Source organism: Sus scrofa, chromosome 5, assembly GCF_000003025.6.
Source record: "Sus scrofa isolate TJ Tabasco breed Duroc chromosome 5, Sscrofa11.1, whole genome shotgun sequence".
Lineage (NCBI taxonomy): Eukaryota > Metazoa > Chordata > Mammalia > Artiodactyla > Suidae > Sus > Sus scrofa.
In genome coordinates this window covers 88248161-88263269 of record NC_010447.5, presented here as the reverse complement: position 1 = coordinate 88263269, position 15109 = coordinate 88248161, and the positions used below count along the sequence as shown (strand labels likewise).

At 36.1% G+C, this 15109-nt stretch overlaps 1 protein-coding gene across 4 annotated transcripts in view; it reads right to left on the bottom strand.

Annotated features, from left to right (window-relative positions):
• NR2C1 (nuclear receptor subfamily 2 group C member 1) overlaps positions 1-15109 on the bottom strand; it is a 47624-nt gene that overhangs the window by 15534 nt on the left and 16981 nt on the right. For all 4 annotated transcript variants that reach the window (XM_013998075.2, XM_005664254.3, XM_003126708.4 and 1 more), the window contains exons 4-9: positions 13644-13725; positions 11530-11709; positions 9960-10107; positions 9765-9855; positions 7006-7190; positions 5657-5822 (exon numbers count right to left, since the gene is read on the bottom strand). In XM_013998075.2, the coding sequence (XP_013853529.2) occupies positions 5657-5822; positions 7006-7190; positions 9765-9855; positions 9960-10107; positions 11530-11709; positions 13644-13725 (852 nt within the window). The remainder of the gene's footprint in view (positions 1-5656; positions 5823-7005; positions 7191-9764; positions 9856-9959; positions 10108-11529; positions 11710-13643; positions 13726-15109) is intronic.

Genomic DNA, 15109 nt, shown 5'->3' with positions numbered 1-15109 from the left:
CAGCAGACAGTTCTGAAGCAGCATTGCTTTGAAACGGCTACACGGACTCAAACTTGTCAGATAATCATCGAATACACTAACCAAAAGGGAGGGCTCGAAATAATCCAAGTCACTGGATTTTATAGCTAAAAACAGGATTTAGAACAAATGAGAAGACCACGGTTTCTAATGAAGCAATGTTCAGATAAAGCAGAACTCCGCTTAACAAATACCAACCACGGACGGCATTATCTCACTGTGCTTTTAACCGTTACTGGCTCGGTCTGACAACATGTCTTTGCCTTCTCTCCCTCCTTTTATTAACAGTGGTACACAACCAACTCAGTTTAAGAAGCAATCCTTTATTGTATCCCTTCTGCTCAGGCTATGGGAATAACAAATTCAAATGCTGGAGTTCCCATTGTGGCGCAGCGGAAACAATCTGACTAGGAACCATGAGGTTGCAGGTTTGATCCCTGGCCTGGCTCAGTGGACTAAGGATCTGGCGTTGCCGTGAGCTGTGGTGTAGGCCACAGACTTGGCTCAGATCTGGCATTGCTGTGGCTGTGGTGCAGGCCGGCAGCAACAGCTCCGATTCGACCCCCAGCCTGGGAACCTCCATATGCCTCGGGCAGGGCCCTCAAAAAGAAAAAAAAAGACAAACAAAAAAACCCACAAATGTTTGTGGGGCCAGAAGAGACATGAATGATGTGGGCCTGTTGACACCACTTGGAAAGTGCATACTCCCAGGTAAGGGGCATGGCTGTGACTTGAATTCAACACAATAAAAACGTATGGTAATGTGGGCTCAATACTACCAACTCTTGAAACTCTTCAAAGAGTAGCTTCTAAGTGAAAATCTCCCCATTTAATCTACACGTAAAACAAAATCTGTGTGTAGCCATAACTCACAGGCTATCAGTCTGTATTGCTGACCTTAGGTAATTATTTTAAATGTGTGACCACTGTTGGAAATAAATAGCCTACATCAAAACACTTCTATAAGCATTTGTGAAAATCTTGCTATCAATGAAATGTGATTTCATCCATAAGAAACTGTTTTGGGAATTTTAAAAATTATTAAAATAACGAATAATATCAAGTGTAGGTGATGAGACAGGAGAACACATACTACTGAGTGTGGGTCAACTGAAGGGCAATTTGACTGTATCCATCAAAATTTTAAAACAGTTTTTTCTGTGACACAGCAACACCACTTTTAAATCTCCATTTCCAAAAGTGACTTGCATACATGCACAAAAAAGCAAGTGTAAGGATGTCCATTCAGTACTGCTCTTAACAGAGAAATTTAAATGCTGGCAATAACCCAAATTTCCATCACTAAGGAAAAGAATAATCCATGATATAAGGTACCTTGTAAGCATTAAAATTAGCAAGATAAACTGAGATATTACAGCATGGAAAAAACATTCCATAGACATCTAAGTTGAAAAATGGCACAACAGTATGGAGATGACCCAATTTATGTTAAAAAGAGAGTGTATATTACAACAGGAGGAGATACACCACACAGTTAACAGTGGCTACCTCGGTAGCGGAGCAGGTGAATATGCCCGTATGTATTTTTCTGAATGGATATATATATAGCTTTTATCAGATTCTCAAAGGTGTCTATGATGCCAAGCAGATCAAAGGTTTTCATCAAAATGCTATCAAAGTTCTCTGGAAGTGTTAGATAAAAATGCAAAAAATATTAACTTCCTATGCTTGATATTAGCCATAAATGGTTTATCTATTTATAAAGGGTCTCAAGTAATAAAACAATAGGGCAACTGACAGTTGAAATTCCATGTATGAGAAGATAATTTTCTACATGTTTGAGAAATGCTTACCAGAGCAGTAAATTATCATTAAGACAATTCTTAAGTGAACTGTAGGTAAGCAGATATTAAACGTCATAAATGTAATTATTAGGATGCAACTGTTTCCACACCTAAGTATATAAAAAACAAACTAGGAACTATCACAGGTTTTTAGAGCTGCCTAAGATGAGTAGGGGAAAAAAAGGCCTGAAAAGTCATTAGTAATTACCAAATATTACTAGTTTTATTGGGGAGGAATAAGAGGCAAAACAAGATTATCCTTTGCTAAGCAGTTTAAAATCACTTTTAGGAGTTCCCATCGTGGCGCAGTGGTTAACGAATCCGACCATGAGGTTGTGGGTTCAGTCCCTGCCCTTGCTCAGTGGGTTAACGATCCGGCGTTGCCGTGAGCTGTGGTGTAGGTTGCAGACGCAGCTCGGATCCCGAGTTGCTGTGGCTCTGGCGTAGGCCGGTGGCTACAGCTCCGATTCGACCCCTAGCCTGGGAACTAGCAAAAAAAGACAAAAAAAAAAAAAAAAATCACTTTTAAACAATAAAATACTTCTAATATGTAAAAACTGAATATAAAGGCTAAAAGACACACCTTGGTTACACAACAGTGGTGGCAACGCTGAAAACTCTCTGTTGCTTTAATCATAAAACTGAAATCACTTATAATGTATACAAGAACTCACTATTCGAAAGATTGCCATGCTGTATTATTTTATAGAGAAAGGAAATGTAATTTATCTCTTTCACATACTTAATTTTCTTAAAGCAAGATACACCTCTAGCGTTATGCATCAGAAAGCAAATGTTGACTGAAGAAACAATTCATTCAACACGTCTTTTAGAGTGAAAAAAACCCCAAAGATTTCTTCCTCTACAGAGAAGGTGAATTCCTACTATAAAGGTGGTAAAGTTTCCCAAAAACACCTGTGGATTTTTGGGTTTATACTGTATTAAACATTTTTCAAGTTATACACATTTATTATACTGAGATGATTTCTTAAAGACAGTTGCATGAACTAAATTTAGAAGTTATTACTTGTCCACAACTACTTTCTAGCAGTTTCTGTAATTCTGAAAATAGGCTGTGTGAGACAGCTTTTAAAATATTTAACTGAAATTAGCAGATCTGGATTCTACTTCCAACTTGTCATTAATTAGCTGTGTGACTCTGGACTACATATTAACTCAGCAACCATTTACGGAGCCTTCATCTAAGCCATTAAGCTAAGCGCTGTAGAATCAGCACAGGAGTGGAAACTGAATGAGCTATGGAAAGGGCCAAGAAAGGGAATGGCGTGTCTTGAGAAATGGGCAATTGGATCAGACTGGAGGGTCCTGCGAGGTCACAGACTTTATCTCATATGCGAATGAGATGGGAAACTACTGAAGGATTTTAGGTAGCTGAATAGCACAACTGGATTTTTTTTTTTTTTTTAATATCACTGTGTTACCAATGCATAGGACAAGATGAGGAGACTGGAAGCAAAGGTTAATTACTCTAACAGTAAAGTAAAAACTTTTAAGAGCCATGGAATATGGCAATAAAAATGAAGAGGAAGGAAGAAATTCAATAGGATTCCATCATGGAATGGAAGGTCGTGAGATTTGGGGAGAATGACAATGACTTCCAAATATCCAACATGGCGACTAAACAGACTGTGACTGTAATATTAAGATAACAAACATCCGAGAATAGTTTGGGAAAACAACTACCTCTGTCTCATACGCCTGTTTCTAAAGGCTAATTTATCCATCTTATATGGAAATTTTAAAATCAAGTGGGATAAAATATATGATATCACATCAGAAACTAAAGTTTAATAAAAACGTTAAATATTACTATCGTCCAAGATTCTTCAGAATCAAAATGCAAGTCATATATTAGAGTATTTCTACTTAATGTCTGGATTGTTTTCAGTAAGACACCGAAAGCCTCCAAATATCTTTTCATTTATAGAATGACAATAAAAATCCAAACCTCAACGGACCGTGGTGAGGCTCAAATGATAAAATATGCAAACTACATTGTATACGAAAATGCAGGAGAGAAACAAAATGCTACTTAGTTCAGCAATAGAAAGGACTGATTTTTTGATTACAGATGCCAGAGCTCGAAACTCATGGCCTCAATGAGAGAACCTAACCATAACAGTTATCAGGGTGAGAAGTCACTGCAAAGTAAAGCTCTTGATTTCAAGAGGCTGTAAACAAGAATCAGAGAAAGAAGAAGCTGTCCTTTTCAAGAGAGCAAGAAACTTGATAGCGCGGATTCTGAGGATACCCAGAACACAGCAAGTCAAAGTCAGAATGGAAACAAAACCAATTCCAGAAAGAAAAAATTGTTTCAGGACGACAGTGATTATGCCCACTGTCTGTTCTTATAGGCCCCATAAAAATAAAATATAAAAAACAAAACTTAATTTCTGATTTTTTATGTAAATTATCTCTGGTGAAAGTTTCCATAAAGATTGGCTTCAATGATATGTTTTATTGCCTATATTAAATTACAGCAATTATTAAGTTACTGTGAGTTTTCTCTGGGCTACCTCTACCAAGGCAACTTTTACAAGAATATATTTTATTATATGCAATGTTGGCCAGTGTTAGATTTATTTTGTGTTCATTATTTCTGCCAGTAGCACACATATCTCTTTTATAACCATGTATATGTTTATAAGAAAGCCAGGGAGAAGTTCCTGCTGTGGTGTACTAGGTTAAGAATCTGCCTGCAGCAGTTTGGTTTGCTGCAGAGGCGTGGGTTCAATCCCTAGACGCAGTAGGTTAAAGGATCTGGCATTGCTGCAGCAGCTGTAGCTTGGATTCAATCTCTGGCCAGGGAACTTCCCTATGCCATGGGTGTGATCTTAAAAAAAAAAAAAAAAAAAAAAAAGCAAAGCAAAGAAAAAAATTCATGGAAATTTAAAATCTGTAGCAAAGCTATGAGCAATTACCCTCATGATTTCAGGACCACTCTACAGTGTTAACCGAAATCTCCTAGGTACTTTCATCCACTTGCATATGATTTCCTAACAGTATTCAGAGCTGGCAGAGCAAAGACAGAATGGTTAAAATGGAAGGGTCAAAACAGCAGATCTTAATGTAGAGAGAGCCTCAATGGTCAGCCTCTCGATAGCTGTGGGCCAAACACTATTTGAATGACAAATCAAATGCTAGAAAGCTGTTTTCTGACATTCTACATGTACTGTTTACAGTATTCTACCATGTATTGTTTCCATCATAAACTAAGGTATGTAGGGAAGCAAAAAAGAAATTACAAATGTACCTTCTCCAAATGGGTAAAGCATAAAAAGTTAAAAATCAAAAGTTAAAATTTATTAAATAATTTTAACCTTCTTAAAATAATGTTGAGAACAAGTTAACTAGGGCAATACATAATTGAGTTCTTTGTAGTTACTTGGTAAAAGCAGACTATCTGAGTCTTAGATACTGGTTTACACTAAAGCAGCAGTAGCTACTAGGCATTGAATAAAACCAGTGCATTCAATACATTATGAATGCCAATATTTAAAAACACCACCATCAACAAAGCTATGTCTAACAGAGTCTAAATGAAAAAAAATTCTGTCTAAATGTTCTAAAAGCTAACTTTTATACTCTTAAACATTAAGTGGTTTATAATTGACTTACAAACACAATGTTTTATTAAGCCATGGTTTTCAATAGCTAGATCTATATGTTTTAGCTGCTGTTTCAAATTCTATCAGGGATATCTGACTTTAAAAGCACAATATATATACTTTGATTTTTGAAAGGAAAATTAATCAAAATGGTAACACAACATAAAAATTATGAAATATATATATATATATACATGGAAATACCCTGAAAGCTACATGTGAATCGCTGAGAAGTGGCCCCTCTTTTTCGATGTAATTTATGCTTGAGTCTCCAGCAATTAGGTGTACGCTTCCTTCCATGCCCTCTACTGAGCTCTGACAGGCTGTGCTCTCGCCAGGATTCAATGCTTTTGCAAGAGTGTCAAATGCCCTATAAGGAGACATCAGAAGCTGTGAGCTTGGCCAATCTCCACAATAAAATGAAAATTCTATATAAAATTCCGAAATCAAGACTTAGGCCTTAAAAACTACGTAGAAAATACAACTTTGGTGCATCACCGAGCATTTTATTTCAGTGATGTCTTTGACTCGCTCTCTCTAAAAGCAACGACTTAAACTTCAAATGTATGGTATGGATTTTACCAGAGAATTCAAATCTTTTAAAAAACTTATGTAATTAAGGAGAGAAAAATTTTTAGACTGTGGTATGAAAACATAATTTTACAAGTTACACATCTGATAGTATAAGATATTAGCCCATTTATTTTATGTACCGAAGTTATTTAGAAAGAACAAGGGCAAAAACTATGTTGACTTCCCTAAATTCTACACAATATAAAGTTAGGTTTTAGTTTTATTTAAAAATTCAGAGAATGTTTAAAAACTTGTGGTAATACAGCTCTATCTAAACTGTAAAAATCTGACATTAGGATGGCAAATAATATTAGCAAATAACTAATCAAAATATCTCATGTTTCTTAATTAGACGCCTTCTAAAGTTCTTTAAAATATTATGTTCAGCAAAGTACTTATTGAGACTCTTAAATGCAGTTTCCTCAATATTTCCGAATATGAACAGAGTGTGAAAAAAAGCCTGCAGAAATATGGTTTCTACATCTTAAGTGTTAATATTAAGGGAATGAAAGTAGGATTCTGATACAAGTTTCCTGACGTGTAAACTTAAAATTGTAGTTGATTCAACTAAGTTGTTAAAAATCTATTTTCATCACTAGAAATTGATGGGTAAAATAAACATGACTGCCTGGTAAGAAAAATGTTTAACTTTAAATACACAGAAGATAAAGCTGGCCACTAAGATATCTGAAAAATCAGGCCCAAATTATCACTTTTATCAGAAAAAAAATCATGAATTTTGAGTGCATTTCTAATATTATATTATATTCACTCACTGCTCATTATTTACAATGTAACCTGTTGAATAATGTTTTATATTGAATAGAAATTTTTCAATTAAAATTTACTTCTGTCTTAAGTTTTCTAAGTCTGATAGAAATACTTGTTTTTTGAAACTTCTGTAAATAGTATTCAACATAAAAATATTTTAAGACATACTAAAGGACACTTGAATAAAATATGATCAAAACAGACCTTACCTTGAAACATCACCATTAGTCTGCATTTCTTGGTGAAATTCACACAAAGAGGTATCGCCATTGTTTAAGCTTTCAATCATAGACATTTCAGTACTATTTTGAGAAAGGTCTTTAGTTTTTCCAAGATTTGCTAATGATGTCACTACACTGGCCAATGTACTTAAATCTCCCTGACATGATTCAGCCTTTAAAAAAAGAAAAAAGTATTAAAATTCTGTAAATAGGTATCAGTAAACTTTTAAATCGGAAAAACCCAATTCTAGATTACAAAATACCAAAAGAAAACTAAGATAAATAGAATCTAGAAAGTAAAATCAAAGAACTCTGAGCTTTTAGAAACTTGAGGAAAATACAAGTTTAAAAACATCATGTACATTTCCTAGGAAATGTTCATTAAAAAGTTACTTTACACTAAAAACTGCACTGGAATTCCTGCTGTGGTGCAGTGATTCAGAATCCTCAGTGAATTAAGAGCCTGACATAGTGTTTGTGAAGATGCATGTTCGATCTCTGGCGTTGCTGCGGCTGTGGCATAGGCCTGCAGCTGCAGCTCCAATTTGACCCCTAGCCTGGGAACTTCCATATGCCGCAGGTGTGGGCTTAAAAAGAAAAAAAAAAAAAAAAAAATCCAAGGGTAGCTGCTTGAGTCACTGCAGAGGTGTGGGTTCAATCCAGGGCCTGGAGTAGTCCAGGATCACTTAATGATATTTAAAATTTTTCATTACTCCTTTATGGTTTTTGTTTATAGTGTTCTTAATCCTAAAAGTACATACCTGTTTCCTTGAATTTCATTTCTTATATTGACTTTTTAGTTTATGTGAAATAGATTTCAGTGAATAAGTAGGCAAATAGCTTTTGTGCTCTCTCTAAATCAATGGTCTCAGAATCATTTACTGCACCATTTACCAGCTTCTGAGTTCTTACACGATTACTACTTATATGTGTTATTCGACTTAACAACGTTGTGAAATAGGAACCATCGTCCCTTTATTACCGATAAGAGGAATTACCCATTGTCACTATAGCAGTAAGAAGCAGAGGCGGGACGGGATGTCAGAGCAGTCTGATGGGAAAGCCTATGCTCCTAACCACTGCTCCAGCCTTCTTACATACGAGTAAAAGGGGTTACCATTTTTAGGTATTTTAAATTTCAACTAAAACTTCTCTTCCATCTCATAACTTGTCTAACTAGATGTTTAATGGGGAGACCTCACATTGTGACTTGACATTTTGGGGACCATTTGGCAGAAACCAACCACATAAGGCTGTTCATACAATTTAATACTGATATACAGAAAAGTGTACTGGGAAAGTAGTAATTTTTAAACAAAACTTAGTTCCCTTCCTTTCCTAAAGGAGTTAATACTTCAATGAAATTGTACCTATAGTTCTAAGCATGCATCATGAAGATAAGGCTAGGTGAAATCTTATGAGTAATTCTAAAATATACAGTAAGATATGAAACCTCCTTGACTAACAACAACATGCTAAAGCCCAGCCTCTAAGGCAGACACTCTTATTATCCCTTATTTTACAGATGAGGAAGGAAACTGAGGCACTGAGAGGTCAAATAACTTGCCCAAGGTTATTCAACTAGTTAAGTGGCAGATGAAATTTGATTCTATTAAGTATCCAGCAACAAATAAAGAACAAATCTGGCCATATATAGAATGAATAATATTATAGGGTATATAAAATCAGACCATGTTATAGGCTGAAAGAAACACTAATCATAGGCTCTCTGAAATTCTGCCTTCAGGTATGAGTCTTGAGAAGAAATGTTTGCTTTCAGCTCGCATAAGGGGCTTCTGGGCACTACAGAAACTCTACATGCTCAACCCAACCAAGCAAACCTTTTTTCCTTCATAGCCCTTGCTCAAGAAAGAGCTGCTCCAAATCTCTAAGAGAACCCAGATGACTTGGATAGATAGTTAGGAGAGCTCTTGCAATCCTATTCCTACCCTCAAGTCAAGCCAAAGTTTTGAGTGAGGTGCGCTAGGAATTTCTCTTCACCTGAAGTATTTTAACTGTTTTAACACTATAAAATCTGTAAGAGAACACAAAAGGGATATAAAGAATTTTACATTTATCATACATTTCCACTTTTGAGGACTTTTATTTCAAGATGAAAGAAATCTGGAAGACTTTTAAATGTCATTTTCACGTTGACGCTATCACTGTTCTAGTGGAACAATGAACACTGCTCCTGATCAAGTGAATTCGCGTATCAGGACCCACCAAGTGGAGGCGGCTCCAGGGGCCCAGGCCACTTCACAAACCTAAACCTATCAGTCTGCACTGAAAGGAAACACCTATTGAGGAGACCTAATAATGCACACCAATCAAATTCTGCATCTCCAGTAAACTCACCTTACTCCAGACCACAGCCTAACAAGGAAATCCCCAACATCCTAGACAATAAAACCCCATTTCCTAGTGGCTGTTTCTAACACTCTATAAAACTCACTCTTGCCTAAAATTCCTCTGGAAGAGGGTTCTACTGCTTGTGAGCATGGTAATCTGCTGATTCATGGATAGTCTTCCCTTAAATAAGGGACATCAAACTCATTACCAAGTTCTTTTAGTTTTGTCATTTGACGCTACCAAATAGTTAATAATTTACGCTTAAAAAAAAAAAAGCAACTTGTAACAGAGAATATTTAAGATGAAATCAACTGGCCAAATTGATGGTGGAGAAAAGGAAACAATTTTAAAAGCTTAAAAAGTTTTAAGCTTTAAATTAATTGTACTAAACACACCTTATCTGGTGTCATCAGCACAGCTGACTCAGTTTTTATTCCAGACTGATGAATATTCACAAACATTCCTGAATCTAAAAGTCCTGCTGACCTGTAACAAATAAGTATAAATTTTAGCCTTAATTTCACTGGGAAGAAAAGCAAATAACCAGCTACTTAATCTATCTATTTATTTTTTGGTTGTTTTTACTATACCTTGCAGTTTCACTATCTGTTACAAAAGTTGGAGTTGCAGCTAAGGGACTTCGAAGGTCTTTTCGAATGTAGATTTTTTCTGTTGAAGCGGCACAGTTGGAAGATTTTTCTCTTGATACTTCAATGGGTTTTCTTTCACACTGAACAGCTACAAAAATGCATCAAATTTATATCACAAGGCAGAATTTATAGTCATTTATAAATGTAAGCATGAAACTGACAGAACACCTTAAATCAACTATAATAAAAAATTACAAATGAAATAAAATAAATGTAATCAAGCTCTAGGTCAGCAACACGGCTATCGGGAGACATGATCAACATAAATGAATTTCAAAGATAACTGTCCATCTTTAGAAATTATTTGCAAGTTCAAAAAAGTTGCTCCAAAATAGTAAAAATGGCCACTGTGCATCTCTGATTCTTTCTTCTCTCCCTGCCCTAACCATGGCAGAAAAATAGAAGAACTCCTATTTTTTAAAAACAGTTCGGAGTTCCTGTTGTGGCGCAGTGGTTAACGAATCCGACTAGGAACCATGAGGTTGCGGGTTCGGTCCCTGCCCTTGCTCAGTGGGTTAAGGATCCGGTGTTGCCGTGAGCTGTGGTGTGGGTTGCAGATGCGGCTCGGATCCCGCGTTGCTGTGGCTCTGGCGTAGGCCGGTGGCTACAGCTCCGATTCGACCCCTGGCCTGGGAACCTCCATATGCCGCGGGAGCGGACCAAGAAATAGCTAAAAAAAATAAAAAAATAAAAAAAAATAAAAAATAAAAACAGTTCACTGTCAAGGAAGAAAAACTCAAGTTAGGGGTCTTTTACTTAGTTATATAAGAGTATTAAAAAATGAAATAATATTTCACCAACTGAAAACAGTAGTAATAGAGAAACCACAAAAAGACTCAAGTTAGATCTTTTTTCAGTTAAGGACAGGGAGACTCTTGAGAAGTAATTCAACTGCTTGGTCTTCATTTATAAAATACAGGAATGTATTTCACTTAGAGCAATTTTATTTCACGATCCCTACTTAGGAGATAGTATCCTGTAGTTGTTCAATGTACATTTTCTAAGAAAAATGAAACAAAACTGCCAAGATTCAAATCCAAGTCCTGCCACTTATATTGCTGTGTGACCTTGAGCAAGTTACTAAATCTCCTGTTCATTAAAATGACAAATGGAGTCACAGTAGTACTTACTGAGAATTTTGTTTAGAGTAAGTTAATTCATATGCTATACACAGAGTAAAAGCATGAGAACTCACTATCAGCTACTGTCGTTACCTTACTAAACAGTTGAGTAATTAAATCAAAAATTAAACTGGTATCTAGTCAGCTGTGCTTTTTTTCCCAATTATTACTGTGTTCAAACAAAAAATACATGCCTGGCGTATAGGCACAACAAAGATCTGTTGAATGTATAACAAATATATACATATGCACATATTGCTACATTTTAGTTGGAAAACTTTAAATTAAAAACCATATATATTTGACATATCTTAAAATGTTGATTTTAACACACTTCTGAGTTCGCCTGAATTCTTAAAAGTATTTTCTCATTTAAAGCTAATACATACAGTCTTGTTTCATTCCAAATGCAATACATCTTTGTAACCTGCAGTATTGACAGCGATTTCGATGGTGTTTATTAATAATACAGTCCTTTGATCCTCGACATGAATAAACTAAATTTTTTCGGATACTTCTTTTAAAAAATCCTTTGCAGCCTTCACAAGTTACAGCTCCATAATGACGCCCTAAAGACAAAATGTTTCAGAAAACACAAGTCATATACTTCAGAACTGAAATAAGCCCATTTTTTTCCCTTCAAACAAATATGAGATGAAACTGACATTTCTGAGTGTATGACATGAAACAGAAAATGAAACAACCTTATTCTCTAATAAAATATATTAAACAAGTTTTTTTTTTTTTTTTTTTTTGGTCTTTTCTGGGGCCGCACCTGCAGCATATGGAGATTCCCAGGCTAGGGGTCTAATTGGAGCTGTAGCCACAGGCTTACACTGGAGCCACAGCAACTCAGTATTCGAGCTGCGTCTGCAACCTACACCACAGCTCAAGGCAATGCTGGATCCTTAACCCACTGAGCAAGGCCAGGGATAGAACGCGTAACCTCACTGTTCCTTAGTCAGATTCATTAACCACTGAGCCACGAGGGGAACTCCAAGATGAGTTTTTTTAAGTTTTGTAATCTTAATAATGGCATGGAAAATTTGGTTAAGAAAAGAAACAAAATCACCATAACCTCATGATAAAACATAAAAGCTATTTTCACTTGTGAGATCACTAACTATAGTTCTGTTATAGTGCATAAAGCTATTGTATTTTGAAAACCATGCTTCAAAAAAAGGATATTAATGTCAGTTAGAACTTGAACTCTAATAATCCTTCCTCATTTTGAGTTTCACATTTTTTTTTTTTTTTTGGCCACACCCATAGCATGCAGAAGTTTCTGGGCCAAGAATCAAATTACATGTAGCAGCAATCCAAGACAATAAAGTGATAATGCTGGCTCCTTAAACTGTTGTGCCTGAATTCTTAAAAGTATAGTGAGTTCTGTTACAGCTTGATAAACCTATCATTTCACAAACCATTTCTTTTTTTCTTTTTTTTGGCCACACCTGTAGCATGCAGTGCCACAGCTATAACTAGAGCCATAGCAGTAACAACCCCAGATCCTTTGAGCCAGAAGGGAACTCTCACAAACCATTTCTTTGGCACAACATCTATTAACAAATTGAACATACTCTGGGAAAAGCGCTAGTGGAGGTTTTGGTAATGAAGGCATGGAAAAGAGCTGGGTCCTTAAACTTTCCCACTGGCATTTGTGAATATATATGAATGAATATGGGTGTGTATTTCTGGCATGAAAGAATGATGACCACAACTAAAATGACATAACCTTGAGTACTAGAACTAGACATGGAGAAATGCCTGCTAAGTTATACAGAGCGTTACATAAAGGTTGACCAGAGCTTTTTCACCTTAATAATCTGTTACTCTGAATGCCTGGAATGAGGACAGGGCTCAAAAGGTAGTTAACAACCTAATGTTATGTTATTAAGGATTACAACGAAGTTTGAAGCAATTCCTTTGACAGAACTGGTTTCACATTCAGAAAAATTTCCATACGTTCAGCTTACTTACAAAAAATGAAAACTGTCCTTCCTAATTCTTTGAAATATGCATTTTATGTCATTGCAAGATAAAATTAAACTGCATTAAAGTAAAAAACTTGTAGGTAAAGTTCCCATTGTGGCTCAGTGGGTTAAGAACCTGACTAGTATCCATGAACCATACAAGTCCAATCCCTGACCTCACTCAGTGGCTTAAGGATCTGGCATTGCTGCAAGCTATGGCACAGGTCACAGATGTGACTTGGATCCAGCTGCTGTGGCTGTGGTGCAGACTGGCAGCTCCAGCTCCAATCTGACCCCTAGCCTAGGAGCTCCCTTATGCTGCAGGTGTGGCACTGAAAAGAAAAACAAACAAACAAACTTGTAGGTGAATAAAAAGCTGAGGGGAAAAAATTAGTTAAATTTCATAGACTACAAATATGAACCATAAGAATGACATGCTCCTTTATTTTTCTTTTTGCTTTCAGTTTAAGAAACATTGTCGTAGTTATTTTAACAACACAACACATATAGGAGGTTATTTTTAAAGTTACCTGATGCTCTGTCTCCACATACTACGCAAAGATCAAAACCTTTATTTGGTCCTTGTTCTGAGGCAGAATTATCTGTTAAGAGCTAAAGTGGGGGAAAAACAGTTTGCTGTTACTCAGTAATACTCTCACGTAAAAAACCAAAAGAACATTCAGTCAATCTTACTTTTTCATAAGTTATTCTGAAACTTTGACCTCTATTATTATGAATGTATCCATTAAACTATTCTTGATTTTCTTTTTTCTTTTTTTTTTTTTTAAGGGCCATACCCACGGCACATGGAGGTTTCCAGGTTAGGGGTCCAGTCAGAGCTCTAGCTGCTGGCTTACACCACAGCCACAGCAGCGAGGGATCCAAGCTGAGTGTGTGACCTACACCACAGCTCATGGCAATGCCGCAGCATCCTTAACCCACCGAGCAAGGCCAGGGATCAAACCTACATCCGTATGGATACTAGTCAGGTTTGTTAACCACTGAGCCACGACGGGAATTCCTTAATTTTCTTTACGTATAGATAAAAATTTCAATGTTATAAGCACAGAAAGAATACCTTTTAAATTTGTTCCATAGTAATTTGTTTCATAACAATTTCATTAAACAGTCTTCAACATAAATACATGACTTTTTTTTTTTTTTAACTACATCTCACCCATTAAGTACTTCTTCATCTGAACACATCAAATTCTTCCAGCAGTTATCAGTTCTATCAGGACATTTGTCTTTGAGTAACTGAGAATATTTCCACATGGAATGACATGACTAAAATAAGCTCTAACAGCATTAAAAAAAAAAAAACTCTAAATTTTTAAATAGAAAAGAAGTTATAAAGAAAAAATAAAGAAAAACTATGTTGAGGCATTCATTTATTTATCATTATGGAACATGATTCATAAACAAAGATATAAACTTGTCATTGAGCTGTCCAAGATTTGGGTTAGGTGAAGAGGTTGAGAGCATGGACTCTGGAGTCTGTTAATGATACCAAGTAGAGAGGACTAGTCAGGTGGCCTTGGGCAAGTAATTAACCCTCTTTAGTAGTAAGAGCTCATCACTAGGTACAGCTAATGTAATACTGGCAAAGAAATAGGCGTTTCCTCTTTTAGGTTTATTCTTCAATTTTTTTGTTATTTTCTTCCAATCTTTTGAAAGGTAAACAAATTAAGTTCAAGCCAAAAAACGTGATATGGCATTTAGTAAATATCTAGCCCTGCTTTAAAATAGCCCACAGGGAGTTCCCTGGTGGGCCAGTGGTTAGGATTCTGTACTTTCACTGCTTCTGCCCAGGGTCCAATCCCTGTTCTAGGAACGAGAGCCCACATCAAGCTGTAGCACAGAGCAGTCAAAAAAAAAAAAAAAAAAAAAGAGTCCACAAATTAGCCCTCTTTTTTTCTTTCTTTCTTTCTTTTTTTTTGTCTTTTTGCTATTTCTTTGGGCCGCTCCCACGGCATATGGAGGTTCCCAGGCTAGG